This window comes from Dunckerocampus dactyliophorus, chromosome 12, assembly GCF_027744805.1.
Source record: "Dunckerocampus dactyliophorus isolate RoL2022-P2 chromosome 12, RoL_Ddac_1.1, whole genome shotgun sequence".
NCBI lineage: Eukaryota > Metazoa > Chordata > Actinopteri > Syngnathiformes > Syngnathidae > Dunckerocampus > Dunckerocampus dactyliophorus.
The window spans coordinates 4,998,219-5,017,249 of NC_072830.1; the positions used below are offsets into that span (position 1 = coordinate 4,998,219).

Consider the following 19,031-nt stretch of genomic DNA (forward strand, 5'->3'; position numbering starts at 1 on the left):
TTTTAGATCACTGCCTCGACTCCTTTGTCATCCAAACCTGGGGCCATGCCTGCTATTGTACAAGCCTTTTGTCTCATCTTTATTCATTTGTGTCACATGGCATAGTCAAGAAGTAGCATTGTCTGTCAACAATAAGATACTGTGCGCTGATCCAGTGGGTGCCAAAGTGTGCAGTACCACATATATCTTATTACAGCCTGTAAAGTCAAACAATTCGGAATTCAACTGAGATTTTCTGGAAAAACATATCACGTGACGTGTCCATCTCCAGACACCTTAAACTGGGTCTCTACAGGTTTCAAAAAGTCAAATTTAAAGGCTACAATCATAATAAATACAATTTAAGACCCACATTCATACTTGCAAAAAAGTACACAAGACCTGAATTACAGCACAGTAGCTGGTTGAAATCCTTTGCTTTTTTTCTAATTTTCGACTAAAGAAGGATGAAGCAGAAGAGTGGTGATTACCATAGAACCAGAAATGCAACTTACTGTGACATAGGAAAGTGTCTGAACAATACAATGAAATATCAACGACATTCACAAACTAATCTTACCACACACACACACACACACACACACACACACACACACACACACACACACACACACACTTGTGCACACAGAAACGATCCTGGGTTGTTGTTTTTTTTTTGTGGAGAGTTGAAAAAAATGAACGTCCACACTGTGTGGGATTAGTAAATAGCTGCATTGAGACGGGAACGGATCACTGGGTGAAAAGGATGTAATACACAAGGCACACATACCTGCGGCGCTGTAAACAGACACACAGACGGAACCCCATGGCACACCAAATGATAGAAGAAAGAATGCATGGGCAAAAGTCTGTTGTACTCAACTGTCCAAGGCTCAACCAGACTTAAGAGAAATGGAATTACTTCTGCGAGTCATTTTGAAGGATAAAACGACAAAATCAGGAGAAAGTCGACTGGGGTGAGTCGTGCCAGTCCAGATATTCAGATACCGTCGTCCCTCACAATATCGCAGTTCCATTATCGCTAACTCATTATATCGTGGTTTCTCAGAAATGATTTAATTAATAAATGATCGCTGTTTCGTGGTAGACTATAGCAGCCATTTATTAAAAACTATGTAAAAACTATGTTCTATTATTAGTGAAAACATATGTAAATACAAGTGATATGTATTGTGGTCACTAGGTGGCAGTAATGACACAAAACATTGAGATATTAGCTTACATGACATTACCTTAACACTGCATCAAGTCAGCCATGGCATGTCCCACATGACAGAGTGAAAAAAAAAAAAATTCCTCCTATCCCGTGTGGAAGTGGTATGTTTTTGGCCTCTTAAATTTTAGAAGAAATAAATTTGAGGCTAACTGATTCGGGAGGCGACAAACTACTGGGATTGGCGAAACTCATCGCCAACGCATAAAAAACCCTTCACACAGCAGGCGATGAGCGGCTGTGGGCAGTGACACGGTCTCTCACGGTGCCCGGCTGGACAGGACAAAAAAATACCAAACAAACCCCACAAATAAAAGCTGCTGCTAACTGCTTCCTTACCTGTGATACACTGAAACTGACCATCCTCTCGTCGAATAGTGAAGGCCTCACCTGGGTTTACCTGCACCAGGATTACCTGTGCAGGGGCAAGAAAAAAAACACCAATATCATCATTCAAGGTTGCATATTATAGTACTTTCAACAATTTGAAGTCTAAGAGGTGTCACAATAGTGTCGGAAGTGTGTTAGCCTTGATGCAGCAATTTAGACAGTTTAAAAGTGATTTATTGATTCCTACAGGGACCACGCCACTGTGTGTGTGTAGCTTTAATGCCAATGAGCTGTTGTGCATTATTGTGCACTTTATCCACTTTTCACATATACAGTATTTGCTTAGTTGTAACAGATAATTGGTTCCAGACTCGACCGTGACCAGTGAATTTTTGCCAATTAAAATTCCTTACAGGGATGTAAATCTCTTTGTGGTAGACAATACGATACACATCTAGATACACAGCTTAAGACACAATTGAAAAAGTATATATTTAAAAAAAAAATACCATTTGATGCGGTATACAAACGAAACGATTCGATAGGTTCAAGGTTTACATTTGTTGAGAAACTCGGGTTTAGAAGCGCTGCTCCTACGCATTGAGAGGCGCCAGATGAGGTGCCCCGGGCATCTGGTCAGGATGCCTCCCGGACGCCTCCGTGGGGAGGTGCTCAGGGCACGTCCGACTGGTAGACATTGGAGAGACTATGTCTCTCAACTGGCCTGGGAACGCATCGGGATCCACCGGGAGGAGCTGGATCGAGGAGAGGAAAGTCTCGGCTTCCCTGCTTAGGCTGCTGCCTCCGCAACACAACCTCGGACAAGCGTTAGAAGATGGATGGATTTCGAAGCGTGTCGTGGCGAGGCATTACGGTACACTGTAACTGAGCTTTATCCAACCAACCCTAACGCTAAGCCTCTTCTACTATCACATACATACACATACATAATACACAAGCACACACACACACAACATTCAGCAAATTAAAAAAAAAAAACAACAAAAAAAACATGCTGGCTCACTCTTGCAATTGGTTACAACTCAAGTCTTGTTTGGAGTTTCCAAAACCTGTCCTCCAAAGCAGGGGAGGAAAGTCAAATTTACGTGTACAGCAGCAGACAAAGTTGTTTACAGAGCACACAGTGGCAATAAAACCCATGAAGTAGGAGCTGTAAAGGAGCTGTAAAAAGTGTCATAACAATAACATGAACACACTTGTCTCTCTTTTCTGTGCCTTCTAAAGATCTAAAAAGAGACAGGTAATTAATTCCTGTAATGGGACACACCTATTCTGCCCGCTATTAAAACACCTCCAAAAAGGTCTTATGGTTGTAAATCCATGCTGTGAGCATGTAGTAACACGTACATTCATAACATGTAATACTTAACATTATTTTGCTCATTTTAAGCATTAGCAAAACTTCCTTCCTGGCTGCAGTGATTTTACATGGCAACACAGAAAGGAACGCTACATCCGGTGTTAAAAAGAAAAACACAGCAGCAGCGGTACCTTTCACTGGTGGCCTGAGGCATTGTGAGCGAGTGTGTGGTGAAGCTAGTCGGTGTGGTGTGGCGAGGTGTCACTACGTCACTAACATAGTTCTTGGGTGTAACAATGTTAATAATAATAATAATAATAATAATAATAATAATGTCGCTGTAGCATGGTTAATATGCAGGTCACGTTAAGTAAATTGGGCGTAGTTGGCACTTTCTGGAGGTTTTTTCAGAAGGCTTTTTTTAGCGGAATAGGTGCGTCCCATTACGTGCATTCTTAGCTGCGTCTTTTTACCTGTTTTTATATCTTTATAACACACAGAAAAGAGAGAAACGTATGTACATACATGTCTTACATAAGGATTGTGAATGATGGGCAATATTCCAAAAAAGTGCACTTTTCCTTTAAGAGGTAGTACAGACAACCTATTTGTTTGGTACACTTTTAAGGGCATGGAGGAGGGAAAAGTCTGAATAAAGATGAACTACAAACCATCTGCTGCCAGGCAACTCAATACCTTCCTAAAAATATCTAAAGGCAGCAAATCAAAGTAGTACATGGAGGCTTTTGAGTTCACAAAGTTTGTTCAATCAAAGTGACTCATCCCTTCACCGTATTATCTCTCATTAACTGCTCACAATTATTATCTAACCCTCCGCCTGTGCGAATAAACAAGCCAGAAGGCAGCTGTTCCTTTTTTTCCCCTCCTCTAAATTGTAGAATAAACATCATGGAACACTTGCGTCACATGGTTTTGCTTTGAATGTGTGTAAACTCACAATCAGCTACAAGAAAAAAAAAATATCACTGCGGTGTCATTGTGTAATGCTTGCATCAAATCTAGAGCAAACAAGCAAAGTGGGGTACTGAAAGCGTATTGCAGTCAATAAACGCAACTATGAAGTGGTAGAAAAGGAGTACAAATAGATTGACGCTTGTTTTGCGTTGTTGAAGAAAGAAAATTAATAATTGTCACTTTTGGCCTCACTTCAGGACAGCAAATGGGTTTGTTGTTATTGTCACTTGATAGCGTCAGTCGATAGAGATATATTAAAGGGATAGTTGGGACTTTTTGACATGAAGTTGTATGACAACCTCATCAGCCGTGTAGTACATCAACAATGACTTACCCTCCACTTGGTCCCCCAAGTCCAGTTCTGGTCGGATTTCGGTGATGGAAGAACGTAGCTGCAGGTAGTCGCTGAGGAAGGAGTTTGGCTTCTCAAAACAATATGCGTTCAAAAGAGTAATACATTTGCATCACAAAAATGACTCTGGAAAAAATGCTCTGCGCTATATTTGTCTCCCGAGCGTCTTTGCCACGTACACAAGAATGGACAGGCAAAAGCGCAAAGGGATATGGCGGGAGAAAAATATAACGCAGAGCAATTTGTGAGGTCTCACTTTTACGAGAAGGCATTTTTGTGATGCAAATGAATCACTCTGTTGAATGCGTTTTATTCTGAGAAGCAAACCCCAGCGACTACCTGGAACTATGTTGACCAAAATCCGACCAGAGCTTGACTTAGGGGACCACATCAGAATTATCCCTTTAATAACAGCACGTGAGGGACACCTCATCAAACGGCACGCTAGTTCAGTATTTACCGTAAAAAAGACTCACACTCTTTCAACCCAGTGTCTTAAACGGTGATGCGGTTAATTTACGCCTAAAACAACTAGAGTTCCCATGATGCTCAGAGTGCCAAAAAAGAAAGTGGTATATTTCCGCTTCTAATGTCACATGTTCTGAAGTCTTACTCTGCGATGGTGTATTGATCTGACAAATGCTGAGTAAACGTCACACTAGACATTAAATAACACGCCCGTAGTCCAGAGATCGACTGATACGGGGTTTTCAGGACCGATACCGGTTATTAGGAGTTTAGGAGGCCAATAGATATTTGGAGCAGATATTAATTTGCAGTAAACGTGTAAAAATTGTCACAACATAATCCAAACATTTCATTTCGTTTAACTGCCTAAAGCAAGTTCAGTTAACCAAACAAAAAAAGCTCCAGAAGAGCATGGAGTTCCTAGACTAAGAAGCATCTCTTAGAAGTTGAATAAAAAAATAGATACAGTAGCTCCCTGAAATGTTTCCACAGTAAATAAAGTAACATTTACATATGAGTTATCTTTGTTTTCAGCTCAAACACAACAATAAGTACAGGGAGTTTTAACAAGCTCAGCAGCAACTCTTGGAATGTTGAATAAAAACTTATATAGCCTTCATCTTAGCGTACTTCACTGCAACAAAACAAGACTGAAGTTAATTTCTTACTCCCTCTCGCAATCACACACAAAGGTTTTTACAATCACGAACTGCTTCCACCTTCATATTACCAACAGCATTGTTTCAAGTGATTTACAGACATATCGGGGAGGTACTACAAGCTAGCAAAGCTGTCGCTTGTGTTTACTCCGCTCTTAACGTTACGTTATTGTCGTAGTTGTGAGCTGTAGAGGTTTTCGTGGCACTTTTACGCCAACATACACAATTCTCCACATTACATACATTCTCCCTACTGCTAATATATAGTCTGCTGAGCCAGGCTCAGTACGCTAACCAGGCTCCACCTTGGCATGCTTCCCTTCAATAAAACAAATGAACTGAGTTTTTTTTTTTTAATGCCCTTTCTCTCAATCTCACATTATTAGCAGCCTTCTTTCAAGTAATTGAAGACATGTCAGGAGCTACCAGAGCTGCCACTAATGTTTGCGCCGCTCTTATGTTATTCTGCTGCTCACTGTAACGTTAGCAGTAGCTGTGAGATGTAGAGCACTGGAAAGGAATGTTTATTTCAATTTCAAGAGAGTTTTCTGCGTGTACCTTGACATGTGTGTTTGCTCTCAGGACATTCTGCACACCAGAAAACGTCCCTCTCAGCCGTGTGTGTGTGTGTGTGTGTGTGTGTGTGTGTGTGTGTGTGTGTGAGGACAGCGTCTGTTTCAGATTGGCTCTGCCACTAACGTGTGCTGTGGCTTGCTTCACCAATCAGATGGCACCGAGGGTGGAGCAATGCAGGAGACAGAAGTCGCAGCCGGCAAGAGAGAGAGGTGCACCTGAGCCGAAATAACCCAGTTTTAAATTGATTTATTGATATTGGCCTGTCAAAATTCCAAATATCGGCCCGGCCAATACTCGGTCAACCACTACCATAGTCACATTTACACTTCTATTATAGCTAGCAAGCAAGCTAACCAGTTAGCCTTGAATTTATTTCTTCTAAACTTAAGCCAAAACCATTCCACTTCCACTAGGAATGGGAGGATAATTTTTTTCACTCCATCATGTGGGACATGCCATGGCTGACTTCATGACTTCATGCAGTGTTAAGGTAATGTCAAGTAAGCTCAAAGTCTCAACGTTTTGTGTCATTACTGCCAACTAATGACCACAATACTACATATCACTTGTATTTCAGTATGTTTTGACTTATAATAGACCGTAGTCTACTGCCAAACAGTGATTTAATTTCTGAAATATGACATTGTGAGGTAGCGATAATCAAATACACTAAGTCCCCAACTAACGAACACAATTGGTTCCAGATGACCGTTCTTAAGTCGAATTGTTCTTAAGTCGGGGAAAAGGTAATATTACCAATGATATAGGTACTATATGTACGTGTATACATAGAGTTTGGATGCAGTAGTAATACTAAACGAGGATAATTAATGAAAAAAACAATAATAAAAATGATATAATAATACGTAATGATAAATGTTATTTACCTTTGAAGAGGAGTGGTTGAGCATACGTCGTGGTGGTGGAGGAGGAGGAGTTATAGAAAAAAAAGGACAAATGGTCATCGTCGTTAGACTCTTCTAAAAGAGGTAGTGTTCTGTGGGTGGTGTAGAATTAAGCAGGCCTATTAACTCTTCATAAACTTGAATCACACGCTCTGTCCAGGTTGTATCATAAAAACTCTTAGCCTTCCTCTCTCTTCTTCCTGTATCTGTTGGTCCCGTTAGCAGTGTCACAGTGCCCTCTGCTGGTCAAGCATGTAGCAGTATAAATATGGACATATAAGGCAAAACACATGAAAAAAATAGACCAGTCGGCTTGTGGTCTATCTCCGAATGTTTGCACGTCGGATGTTCGTTAGTAGGGGAATTACTGTATATTGAATATGATAGTGATATTGTGAGGAACGACTTATGTATTTTACTTAATTTAGCTGTTTTCATGCTTGAAAATGCTTAATTTACATAAAAGTTACATAAAATTTGCTGAAATATGAAGAGATTTTTTTTTTTTTACCAGTAACGCGTATTCAAGAGCCTGATTTATTCATTCATATATTTTGAAAAAACATGATAGAGTGACACGACGAAATTCATAGAGTGAAATGGCATGGAATGACTAATGTGTTCAGTCATAACATGAGATGCTAGCTTGAGCGAAGAGCCGCTGCCTATGTTGGTATCGGTTGATATCTGTACCTGTAATGTGGTGGACAATATCAGTATATTCATTACAGATACAGATATCAATCAGATACAGATAGCAAACAATATCGGATATAAGATTGTAAGAAAGCCAATATTGAGCAGCTCACTTCTCAGTCTTTTTCCAAGCACTCTTTAAGCGCTAATTGTTCTTTGCCATCTAATGTTTGAACTTTAAGAAGTTCCGTTTTTAGGTCTTCACTTGTGTTGAGGAATTTGTTATGGTACGGATCAAGCCTCGTGAACTCGTAACTTTTGTTCACTCATACTGCTCATCTCTCTCTATAAAATGTATTTTTGAAATATTTTTGGGTGTCTGGAACGGACTAAGAGGATTTACAGTATTTGCCACGGGAAAAATTGCTTCGGTTTACAGATGTTTCGGTTTTTGTCTGACCTTTTGGAACAAACTAAAAACCAAAACACAGGAGGTACCACCGTAATCATTGTTTTAAAAAAGTACAGTAGGAATGTAAAACCAACTTGAGACAAATAAAGCTGTCCTTGAAAATTTCCTGTTACGTTAGTATTAATATCACCCAAAAGCGGTGGCTATTTTGCTTATTATTCTCTGCAACTTCAAAAGCACACAAAACGGTTCTTGACGGCCGGCGTGTTACGCTGCTGCCACTAGTTACCTCGCTCTTGTGGTAGATGTTGTCATAGAAAAGACAGTCCCCTTGCACTGGACTGTGGCTAAGGGTCTCCTCCCGCTCCGAAATCATCAGCACCTCCATCACAGACACTGCTCCCATTCATGTGCTCAGCAACGATGGGAAAGAGTCCTCTAACTGCCACACACACAGACACAGACACGCATACAGTCTCGTAGAGGTTCATACACACCCACACAAGCAGCGTCAGCAAGGAGGAGGGGGGTGGGTACGTGGTGGGAGGGTGTGGGCGAGAGGTTGGGGAGGTGGACTAGCATGCTTTGAGTAGGTCTAATTGAGTCAAAGTGGAGGCTCGTCACACGGCCGCTGTCGCATCTCTTTGCCCGTTAGAATGTTGGAATTGTACGCAGCCGTCTGAACTGTACTATGACATTCACTCCACGTTGATAAAACACAGAAAGGCAGCTGCTGGCTCTTGCTACTTACTGTCGCCCGCATCGCTTTTTCTCATCCAGGCGTTGCTTGGCGGTGCAGTCAAGGGAGAGAAAAGACTCCAGGGTCCATCAGACCCTCCAAACCACTTCAGACAGCCTTCCCAGAAGGTCACATGACCTGGGATGCTCGGGGCTGATCCTTAACACTTCCGCTCCCACACAGGATCCAGACGGCGTGCGTTTGCAGTGTGAGCTTGCCTTTACAATAGGAGCAGCGTCAATCTCCTATTTGCTGAGCCTGCTTCAACCCCATCTGCTCTGTAGCGGCGCGGTGCTCTCTCTGCAGCAGATGCCGCCGCGCTCACTCCAGTGCAGCCTCCTTATCCCGCGTATCCACAGCAACCCCCCCTTCAACAAACAAGCCGCGCCGACGTCCACGCCGAACCTTCAAGACAATGCAAGCTCATCAGCAGCGGCCCCTATCTGGAAAAGGAGGCGGACTCCAGACGCCTTTGCCTCTGCTCCCAGTGGTGTGCCAGCACTCGTGCAGCCTGCTGTGCTCGCTAATAGGGTTCATTTCAATGGAGGGTGTGATCAGAGCACAGCTCAGTCAGCACACTAGAACAACAGCGGGGAGTCCTTTGTTCTGCCTTGTCTTGTTCACAACAACAACAACAACAAAAAGAGCGTGAAGGAGCCACGCAGCTTCTGACATATATGACTAGCTCCCTCCCACTCATGCTTCCCCCATTTACAGACAAACACGCAGCAATGCCCCCTCTGCCAACCATGGAAGAGAGGAAAGATGAGGCGGTGGGGGTTCAATGGCCCGGCCAGACGGCGGCCTCCGGTTCAAAGCGGCTTGCCCGACAGCCACAACAGAGGTGCCATGCGTACGGCGTCACGTTAGAAAGCCTCCAAGCAGTTGCTCCTGCTGCTCTCACATCTGCCCTCATTCATCGTGATCGCAGCATCGTTCCTTAAAGAGCCAGCCAGGAGCAGCCTGGGCCAAGTTCTCACTCAGACACAAACACAAACACAAACACAAAAACACACACACACACACACACACACATACACACACACACACACACACAGTGACGGCTCATTCACATAAACCTAATAGAATCCTGCTGTTTGTTTCACTCTGTGTGAAGTGATCAAAGACGGACTTAAGGATTTAAACCAAAATAGCCGCAGCAACGAGGGGCATCCAAGCACAGTGAGCCGAAACCGTAAAAGGACTACAAGGAAGCATAATTAATCTTAGAGAACAATTTATGGCATGGCACATTTGTTATGTGGCCACGCTTGAGCGCAGTGTATTCCACCAGGTTCTATCAGGTACTGCCACTGCAACGGAAGCTCCAAAGTCAACCACAAAACCATTCACTGACACTGGTCAGCAACATAAAGCATTGCTTGCCATGCATTCATTCATTTGTGGTGGGCTGCCGCAAATAGGTTTGGCTCTGACTCAAACACATTATAATGGGACTGCCTTTGAATGGATGTAACTTGTGGTTCCAACTCTGTACATTAGATGGCATCCTAACTCTGCTTCTTAAAACACCTCATACAAGCCTGGCCTGCCAGAGAATAATAAGGCGTCGCAGGAGGGATCAGAGTTGCAAACTTAGGCACTTTGTCGCTATAGTTAGCAAGTATTCATACCCGTCTAGATTTTCTTTTTCACAAAAAGTGACAAGTGACCTTTTCTGTTCTTATTGGACACTTTTGACCTTTGGAGACAAACATGAAAGCACATATTGCTTTTCTCAACAAGCAGTGGGTGCTGTGACCCATGTCAGCTTTTCACAAATATATTAAAATTTATAAATCATGCTGTTTTATGGATGAATAGGGCCTATTATTAGAGAAAATGTGCATTTATAAGCACTTTTTTGCCTAAATTAATCCTTTGCAAGCATGAAAATGGCAAAATAAAACAAAATACGACTAGCAGGCATTTAGAAGAAAAATTCAAAGACGCGATATGTACACTGGCTACTAGTGTCATGTGTAATGTTTCTGTAATGTTGGGGGAGATACACAAGCACCAGACTTGATCGCCGGAACAACAGTCTTTTATTGCAGTTTTGAATTATATCACAACAGGCACAATGATCCCTAACATGGACTACTTTTGGGTCCGTAACCTACGGCAAGCTGAAACTCAACTCTCAACCCCATTGGTACTTCCTGTCCATCACCCACTCTATGGGGGAGGGCTCTAATAATGTTAAAAAACATATTTAGAAGGTTGTAAACAAGTTTTCTACGTCTGTCTTATTTTCTCTTATTATATCTACTATATTGGGTAATAAGAGTGTAAAAGTATACTATAGGGGTGCTACTTCATGTCTAGAGGGCTCTAATGTTAAACGCTGTATTTAGGAGTTTGTAAACACGTTTTCTAGGCTCTAACTAGTAAAATATTCCCTTTATAAATAAGAAATCCTACTTTGCGGAAAGTCACTCATCACGGTCGGGTCTGGAACCAATTAGCTGAAAGAAACAAGGGATTCCTGTACAGTACATACAGTATTCAAATGTTATTTTGCTATGCAATGCAATTAGTACGTTTGAATGTTGGTGCCCTGTAGGCAGCTGGAGAAACCAGCTGCATACGTTCCCTTCAAGGCTGAGATTCTTTTAATTTCTGCTAAAACAAAAACATTTGTGATGTGAAGCATTTCAGCAGGACAGTGTGACTTCACAGTATTTATGGGTCCATTTTAGAAGCCTTGCGCAGTGAATTTCACAGATTGTGAAATAGTGCTGAGAGACTGCAAAGGTTACTGCTCACACAGATGGCTGAGCACTGATCAGCCCTCGTTTCCTGGTCTCATTTTCGGCCATTTTAATTATCTTAGGGAGAGCTAAGAGCCACAAGAAAACATAGTACATGAATTAAGACTAATAAAAGAGTATTAACATAGGACAACAATACAACTTGCTCTTCCTATTGTGTGCCAGTGAGAGTGACACACATGTGCTTTACTACCTCGGCTGCATCACTTCATGGCTCTTAGCTCTGACGTGTCCGCACCGACTCTGACTCAGAGGTCAGGTTTCTCACTATTTGTTCCTCTTTGATTGTTTACTGTGTGTCGATGCCACATAACAGCTGGAGGACAGGAAGCAAGCCAAATGCAGCGGGGGTATGGGGTGGGGTGGGGTGGGTGCGGGGGGGTCTGCTAGTACGCCACTGAACCAGCGACAGTCTCCAAGCAGCCAATGGCGCACTCTGACGTGTGCGATGATGATTCAAGGCAATTTCATGATCCACCCTCCATGATCCATGGGAAACATCACGAGTGAATAAGAAAGGTAATCGTTCCGAGATGCGTTCATAAAGCCGTAGACTAAAGATATTATTAGACACAAACCACAGAGGAGATGCTCTGCCAAAGACACCAAGCACGTCAAACCATGTCAACGTCTGCAAAATTTTTTTTATGACAGACCACCTAAAAAAAAGTATTTTGGTCCTTTAAAGCATTTCCTGAACATCCTTCCTGTACTTGTTTTGCGGTTCACTACGTATTACTCAAAAATATGCATATTTGAGAAAATATTAACAATTTACAATATTACAATATTACAATTAACAATTTTTGTTCATAAAAATGGTTAAATGAACCAAAATACAAATATTAGACATTCGGAAGACCATTCAAAGACAAACGTGGCTACGTTTGTGCTTCGTGTACACACATAACGTAGCACAAAAAACACGCTAAAATAATTATTATAATAAAATGGACCTGGTGTGTGTGTGTCTATATTATGTCTAATGTTTCTTATTTACCTTTATTATGAGTATAGTTTACTATTAGTCAAAAATATGCATATTTAAACAAATTGTGCGTGGTTTTGGCATAAAATAAGCATTTTCAAGGATAAAAATGTACGTACTGTACTAATGCATTTAAAGATAAAACGTAGCTACATTTGTGCCACATGCTACATATCTAACATAGCACAAAAAAGCCCAAATAATAATTATAATTAAAATAATTATTACAATTATTATTTGGGCTTTATAATAATTGTAATTATAATAGGTGGACCTGGGAACACTGGCGTGTGTGTACGAGTCCATATTATGTCTTATGTCTTAATTTTCTCTTATTATATCGACAACATTGTGTAATAGAAGTGTAGCTTATTATTAATCAAAAATAAGCGTATTTAAGCAAATTTTATGTGTTTTGTGCCTAAAGTAAGCATTTAAGCATAAAATGCTTAATTGAGCTAAAAGACAAATATACTTGTTAAAAGGCATTTGGAAGACTTACTGTACTCACATTCAAAGACAAACGTAGCTACGTTTGTGGTACCTGGCAACAGTGGTGTGTCTATATTATGTCTTATGTCTTATTTTCTCTTATTAGGTCTACTATAATAATACTACAATAGAGTGATCGCCTCCCAACTTGAAGGTTACGGGTGCGATCCTCCGTCCCACCCTGATCGTGTCGAGATACTGAACCCCCAGTTGCTCCCGATGCGGCGTCATCAGTAGGTAAATGTGCGAACAGGGTCAAAGCGCTTTTGAGTGCCTTGGAGGTGGAAACGTGCTATACAAGCGAAAGACCATTTACCATTAATAGGAGTGCAAAGGTGACTATAGGGATGTTCTTTCATGTCTTGAGGGCTCCAATAACGTTTACAAAAAAGTTACTTACAGGGTGGTAAACAGGTTTTCTATGCTGTAAGTATGAAAAGATTTCATTTATAAATATGGTCACTTTTGCATAATAGGCCACTTTAACTAACAGTGCATACCCAACATGCTGAGAAAAACAGCACAACAGCAACAACAACAACAACCTTTTAAGAATGAATACCATAAAATTCAATACATTCATCTCTCAGCAATGCTCCATTAAAGATTGGGTGGAATGAAATTCACCTCTTGTAGATGAATAAAGTATCTATCTGTAAGGAAAACAAAAAAAAGGCATCAAAAGCCATAAAAGGCAACTAACCATTAGCAAAGTTTAACTAGCTTTCATAATTGACACACAAATTCATCTGTTGCCACTTTAGCTCGCAAACGGCAGGGGAAAAAAACCTGAAGTGGTGGGGTACAGTTAATGGACGGAAGCGCTGAATCACGCTGTAAACAAAGTGATCTCTAAAACGGAATCATCTCAGGTAATGACCCCACGACAACGGCTGCTTCTCTGACTCACAATAACTGCTCCGATCGAGCGTTAATACCGAGCTCAGACTGCAAGGGAGAAACCAAAAAAGAAAAAAGGAGGAAGTGTCCTTGCTGCTTGTCAAAGTAAAAGGTCAGTGAGAGGGGTTAGCCATCACTGTGAATCGTTTTCACCGTCATGGCTGCCACACTCTGCTTGGTCAGGAGAAGCTCCACTTCTTCACTCTGAAATCGTCAACACGTGCACACCATCTCTCATGCTACTAGCCTTGCAGTAATCCTCCCCAAAATACCAAACCTGAGTTATGTTTGCGATGGCCACGATAAAAATGGATTGGATTAGGAATAACGTGGACAATTCCTAGCAAAACACTTAACGTTAGCTTTGTAGTCATTTGTCATGTAAGCACCAACCATTTAGGTGTCCAAAGAGCGGCAGCCCGCAGCTGTTTTTTTATTTTGGCACGCTGCACATTGTAGAAATAAAAAAGAAGCAATAAAAATGGGGGAAAATAAAGCAAAAAGGCAAAAACGTAAAAAGAAGGAGCTGAATTGTTGATACTAGTAACTAATAAAAACAAAGATTTGTCTTTCACTAGGGGTGTCAAGAGACAAGACTATACACGGAGATTGGGTCTACAAGATGAGACGAGATTTTAACCTGACTTTTAAGAAAAGTACAAGGAAAAATAATACAAATATACAATAATATACTGCAATCTACTAATATAATTTCTACTACATTACACTCTTCTGCACTTTAGTGTGTATGCTAGCGGCCCCGCCTCCACCTACAGAGACAAAGAAGAGACTGTATGACTGACAAAGGGCTCACTCCGTTCATGCCGTTATTCTATGGAACAAATGCACCAAGATGCCGAACGCTCTTACTGCCCGTTTGGAGACGGGAGATGAGGAATATATACATGGCAATATATTGATTATCCAATTCACTTTCATTTATTGTGTGATGTATGCATTTGTTTTTATTGTCCCAGGCCTAGTGCTCAAAAGACAGTTTTTTTTCTGAACGAGAAATTGTGTCACGTTTGAATCACACGAGATCTTGTGACACCCTATTGTACATACTGTACCATCTTGTCTTTCTTGATCCATTTTGCACATTAAAGATGCTAACTTCAATCGATGTAGGCTAATACAGTATATGCTGAGCTATCTGAACACAACATTCATATCTCGGCAAATCATTTATTTTATCATCATCATCATCATCATATGTCGCGGGACAATAAAACAGGAAGTGCGGGCCGAAAATGGCTCCCAGGCTGCAATTTGGACACCCCTGCTGTAGCTATTCATTGATAAAAGTGATTTTGCTGAATCTCCGTGCCTATCCAGTGGATCTAAATGATTTTAGCAGTTATAATTCATATATTTAAGCTTTTTCTAACTAGCGAGTACAGATGGGCTTTTTAAAAATATTACTGGTTCACCGATGAAGTTATTTTGTATTTTTTCATTGCTATGCAGAGTATTATTGACATTCATCAGAATACTTTCTCAGGGCTATCAAATGTCAAGCTGTCAAAGTGGTTATCACAAAAGTGCTGAGTTGTTAATCACATCCCTTTGAGTATTGACATCGTCTAAGAGGGCAACTGTGTTGGACAAACACAGCCGCCGCGCTGTGTGTTATCAGATACGTGTTATTACGCCACATGTGAACACATTTCAGTGCACTTCAGCGATCGCGAACACGCAGTGACTCAAACTGGTCTGAACAGGAGGGCGGCGGTGACGTCAAGCGGGAAGGTGCAGCAGCATTTTTTTTTTTATTCCTCTGCCTGGCATAAAACACTAAACACACTGACACGTGTGACGCGCGCAGGTAATCAGGCAACCTTTTCTGGAGTCAACAAGGCACAACGTAAATTCCGTGAGATCACGCTCGCCACAGCCTGACATGTGAACAAAGGCTGTGGTTTTTCCACAGTGGAAAATGATAGGACGGCTGGAAAAGCAAGTGGACTTGGCATTTGCTTATATTAGCAGGTCTTATCTCGATTAACCCTAACTAGGCTGTGTGGGCTGTTCCTACCCCACCCACCCAAAGACCACAGGAAGTCAGGAAGACTGCAAATTAAAGTTATGGTCATCAGAATGACTGCAAAGTCATGTCATGGCAGCTCTGTCTCACTTCTACTGCCAAGTAGATACTGTAAGTATTACCCACAAACATGCACCTGTTTCTCGTGAAATCCCTCATCATGTTTCAATACCTACTGTGAGAGTGTTTTTAGCATCTGAAAAGGAGCGCATCACTAAGTATCATATTTCATAAGACAGCACTATTAGCCACTCTTCTTCATTGCAATCGACATACTCTATCTCAGGAGTTCTCATATGGTATCAACCTTGGACCCACATTTTCCAATGGTCATTAAGTCAGGACCCATTTTTGTCTTTTTTAATTTGTTATTTTTTACATTTTAATTTAAACCATTTTTATTTTTATTTATTGGTATTAGTTTGTTTTTTTTTACATTTTTATTTAAATAATTTTATATATAATTTTTTGTATGTATTTATTCCTTTATTTATTTAATTTTTATTTTTTTCTTTTCTTTTTGCTGACGTATTTCATCAAATATGCTACATCAGTGGTTCTCAACTGGTGGGTCGGGATCCAAAAGTGGGCCGTGGACAGCAAGTCAATTATGACATTAAAGTATGTAATATACAACCAATGTTTAAGATGTTCTTCTTAAACGTAAAATTTAGCAATATTCCGGTCATCTTCCAAATGGTTTATAATCATTGCACAGTTATAAGTGAAAAATGTGATTTTGTGCTCTTATTTAGTGCAATTTTGATATTTAATTCTAATGTATGCATCATTTGTATGATGACTGTGTTCTGTGGGGAGTACTACTGAAATATGGGGTACCGGACCAGCTAAATCAGGCTGTATGCCCGGTGTCAAAGTTTGGTTCACACTGCCGGCAATATGTCAGACACGTTTGTAGGTTTGGGCATCGTTTGAATTTGAACGATTCTGGTTCTGATTCTGAATTCAAATGCTTTTTTTTTTTTTTTTTTAGAGGCAGGCTGATCAAAGTTGGCATGGTTTAAATGAGGGTTGATGGAACCAGAGTTCTTTTTGGATGAAATGTCTGAACTTCTCCATGAATTGTTTCATGAAGTTTTGATCAACTTGGCTATGAATTTCTCCCAGGGCTATTTTCAAGCATTATATATACATCACACATTCAGCTTGAATATAAATGTTATGAAGTTTATTTTTACAGGAGTACACTTTCACAAAAGATGTTTACTTTTGCAAAGTAGTATACTTTGTTTCCTGCCTCAGTGTTGGTGTAAGCCATTTTTTTTTTTTTACGAAACACTTATTTTGTAAACACAGGGAAATAGGATATAGCCAAAAGTGTTCTTATTTTGATGGCCAGAAGTGTGTCGTGTGAGTTGAGAAGGTCCCTTGACTGTTGCTATCAAAGAATTACTGTGCAAATAAATTAACTTGCCTACCTGTAGCCCCGCCCTTTATTTACACCCAACTTCCACATCAGCTAGCATCCTGAAGCCCTGCCTTACATTGGCATGAGACAGGCGTTATTTATTGTTGAACTTCCCCGATTCTGACTGCTTAGAGGAAGTCAGACGTAGCACATCAAAGACGAGGCACTGTGTTATTTCTACATGAATGTGTGAATATGAATCATGTTGATGGTGCACCCTCCTTTGCATGATATCACTGTGTTGCAAATGTTGCACTCGGTCGACCACTCTTTTTGTCAAGTTAAGCTAAACCTTTTAGCCGCGTCTTCTTCGCTGGTGTTCGCCGGCTTCTTCTTCGTTGGTGTTCGCGGCTATCTCTTCCGGCCGACGAGCATCAAATCTAAAATACTTTGAACGATCCCGGGAGAATTGGAATGTCAGTCCCGGTTCCCATCGATGCTCGAGACTCAATGCCCAACCCTACCAGTTTCCAGTGAGGGTTGAACTCCGCCAGGGCTGCCCCTTGTCACCGATTCTGTTCATTATTTTTATGGACAGAATTTCTAGGCGCAGCCAGGGCGTTGAGGGGATCTGGGCTGCAGAATTGTGTCTCTGCTTTTTGCAGATGATGTGGTCCTGCTGGCTTCATTGAGCCCTGACCTTCACTGAATCGGTTCGCAGTCGAGTGTGGCACAGCTGGTGTGAGATACATCACGTCCAAGTCCGACTCCATGGTTCTCGCCTAGAAAAGGGTGGAGTGCCATCTCTGGGTCAGGGATGAAATCCTGCCCCAAGTGGAGGAGTTAAAGTACCTTGGGGTCTTGATCACAAGTGATGGAAGGATGGAACGCATTGGTGCAGCGCCTACAGTGATGCAGACTCCGCATCGGTCCGTTGTGGTAAAGAGGGAGCTCAGCCGAAAAGCAAAGCTCTCAATTTACCGGTCGATCTACAGTCCTACCCTCACCTATGGTTATGAGCTTTGAATAGTGACTGAAATGCGCGGCTGAAATGAGTTTCCTCTATAGGGTGGCTGGGCCCTCTCTTATAGATAAGCTGAGAAGCACTGTCATCGGGGAGTAGAAGCGCTGTTCCTTCGTATTGAGAGGATCCAGATGAGGTGGATCGAGCATCTGGTCATGATGCCTCCTGGACGCCTCAGTGGGGAGGTGTTCAGGGCACGGCCGACCGGTAGAAGGCCTCGGAGAAGACCCAGGACATGTTGGAGAAACTATGACTCTCAACTGGCCTGGGAACATCTCAGAATCTACCGGGAGGAGCTGGGCGAAGTAGCTGAGAAGTTGGAAGTCTGGACTTCCCTACTTAGGCTTAGGCCCCCGAGACCAGACCTCGGATAAGCAGAAGAAGATGGACGGCTGGATGCATCATTTGCATGCATGCAGTTATGTTCTTCTCCATCTTCTTGACAAAATGTCTTACTAAATTCCTCTAAAATGCACTTTGGGCATGTAATTATGTTGCAAAAGATTACTTTGGCAATTTCAAAGAACAAATACATTTGTTTGGTTTGACAAAAATGAAAGTATAAATACAGCAAATTAAATACTGTACATAAAAATACCTCAAAAAGTGTGAAAATAATTAAAAATAAATATAAATAAAAACGACTTAAAGTAAAAAATATTTAGAAATAATTAAAAATCAAAATCATTTAAATAAAAGCAGGTGGTAACTAAATGACCATTGGAAAATGTGTCTCCTCGGTAGAGACCAGTTGAGAACCCCTCTACCACATTACACACTGTCAATACCAGACACTCAGTCTGTCCATGAGATAAAGACCATTTTGGACAGGGCCAAATTGGGAGCAAAAG

General features: G+C 41.3%; 1 protein-coding gene across 4 annotated transcripts in view; it reads right to left on the reverse strand.

The window, feature by feature from the left end:
• fndc3a (fibronectin type III domain containing 3A) overlaps nucleotides 1-19,031 on the reverse strand; it is a 77,405-nt gene that overhangs the window by 53,785 nt on the left and 4,589 nt on the right. For 2 of the 4 annotated variants that reach the window (XM_054794631.1, XM_054794632.1), the window contains one exon: nucleotides 1,553-1,628. In XM_054794631.1, the coding sequence (XP_054650606.1) occupies nucleotides 1,553-1,628 (76 nt within the window). Of the gene's footprint in view, nucleotides 1-1,552; nucleotides 1,629-8,136; nucleotides 8,290-8,598; nucleotides 19,025-19,031 lie in introns of those variants that run through there. The other 2 variants (XM_054794630.1, XM_054794633.1) reach the window with 2 other exon arrangements.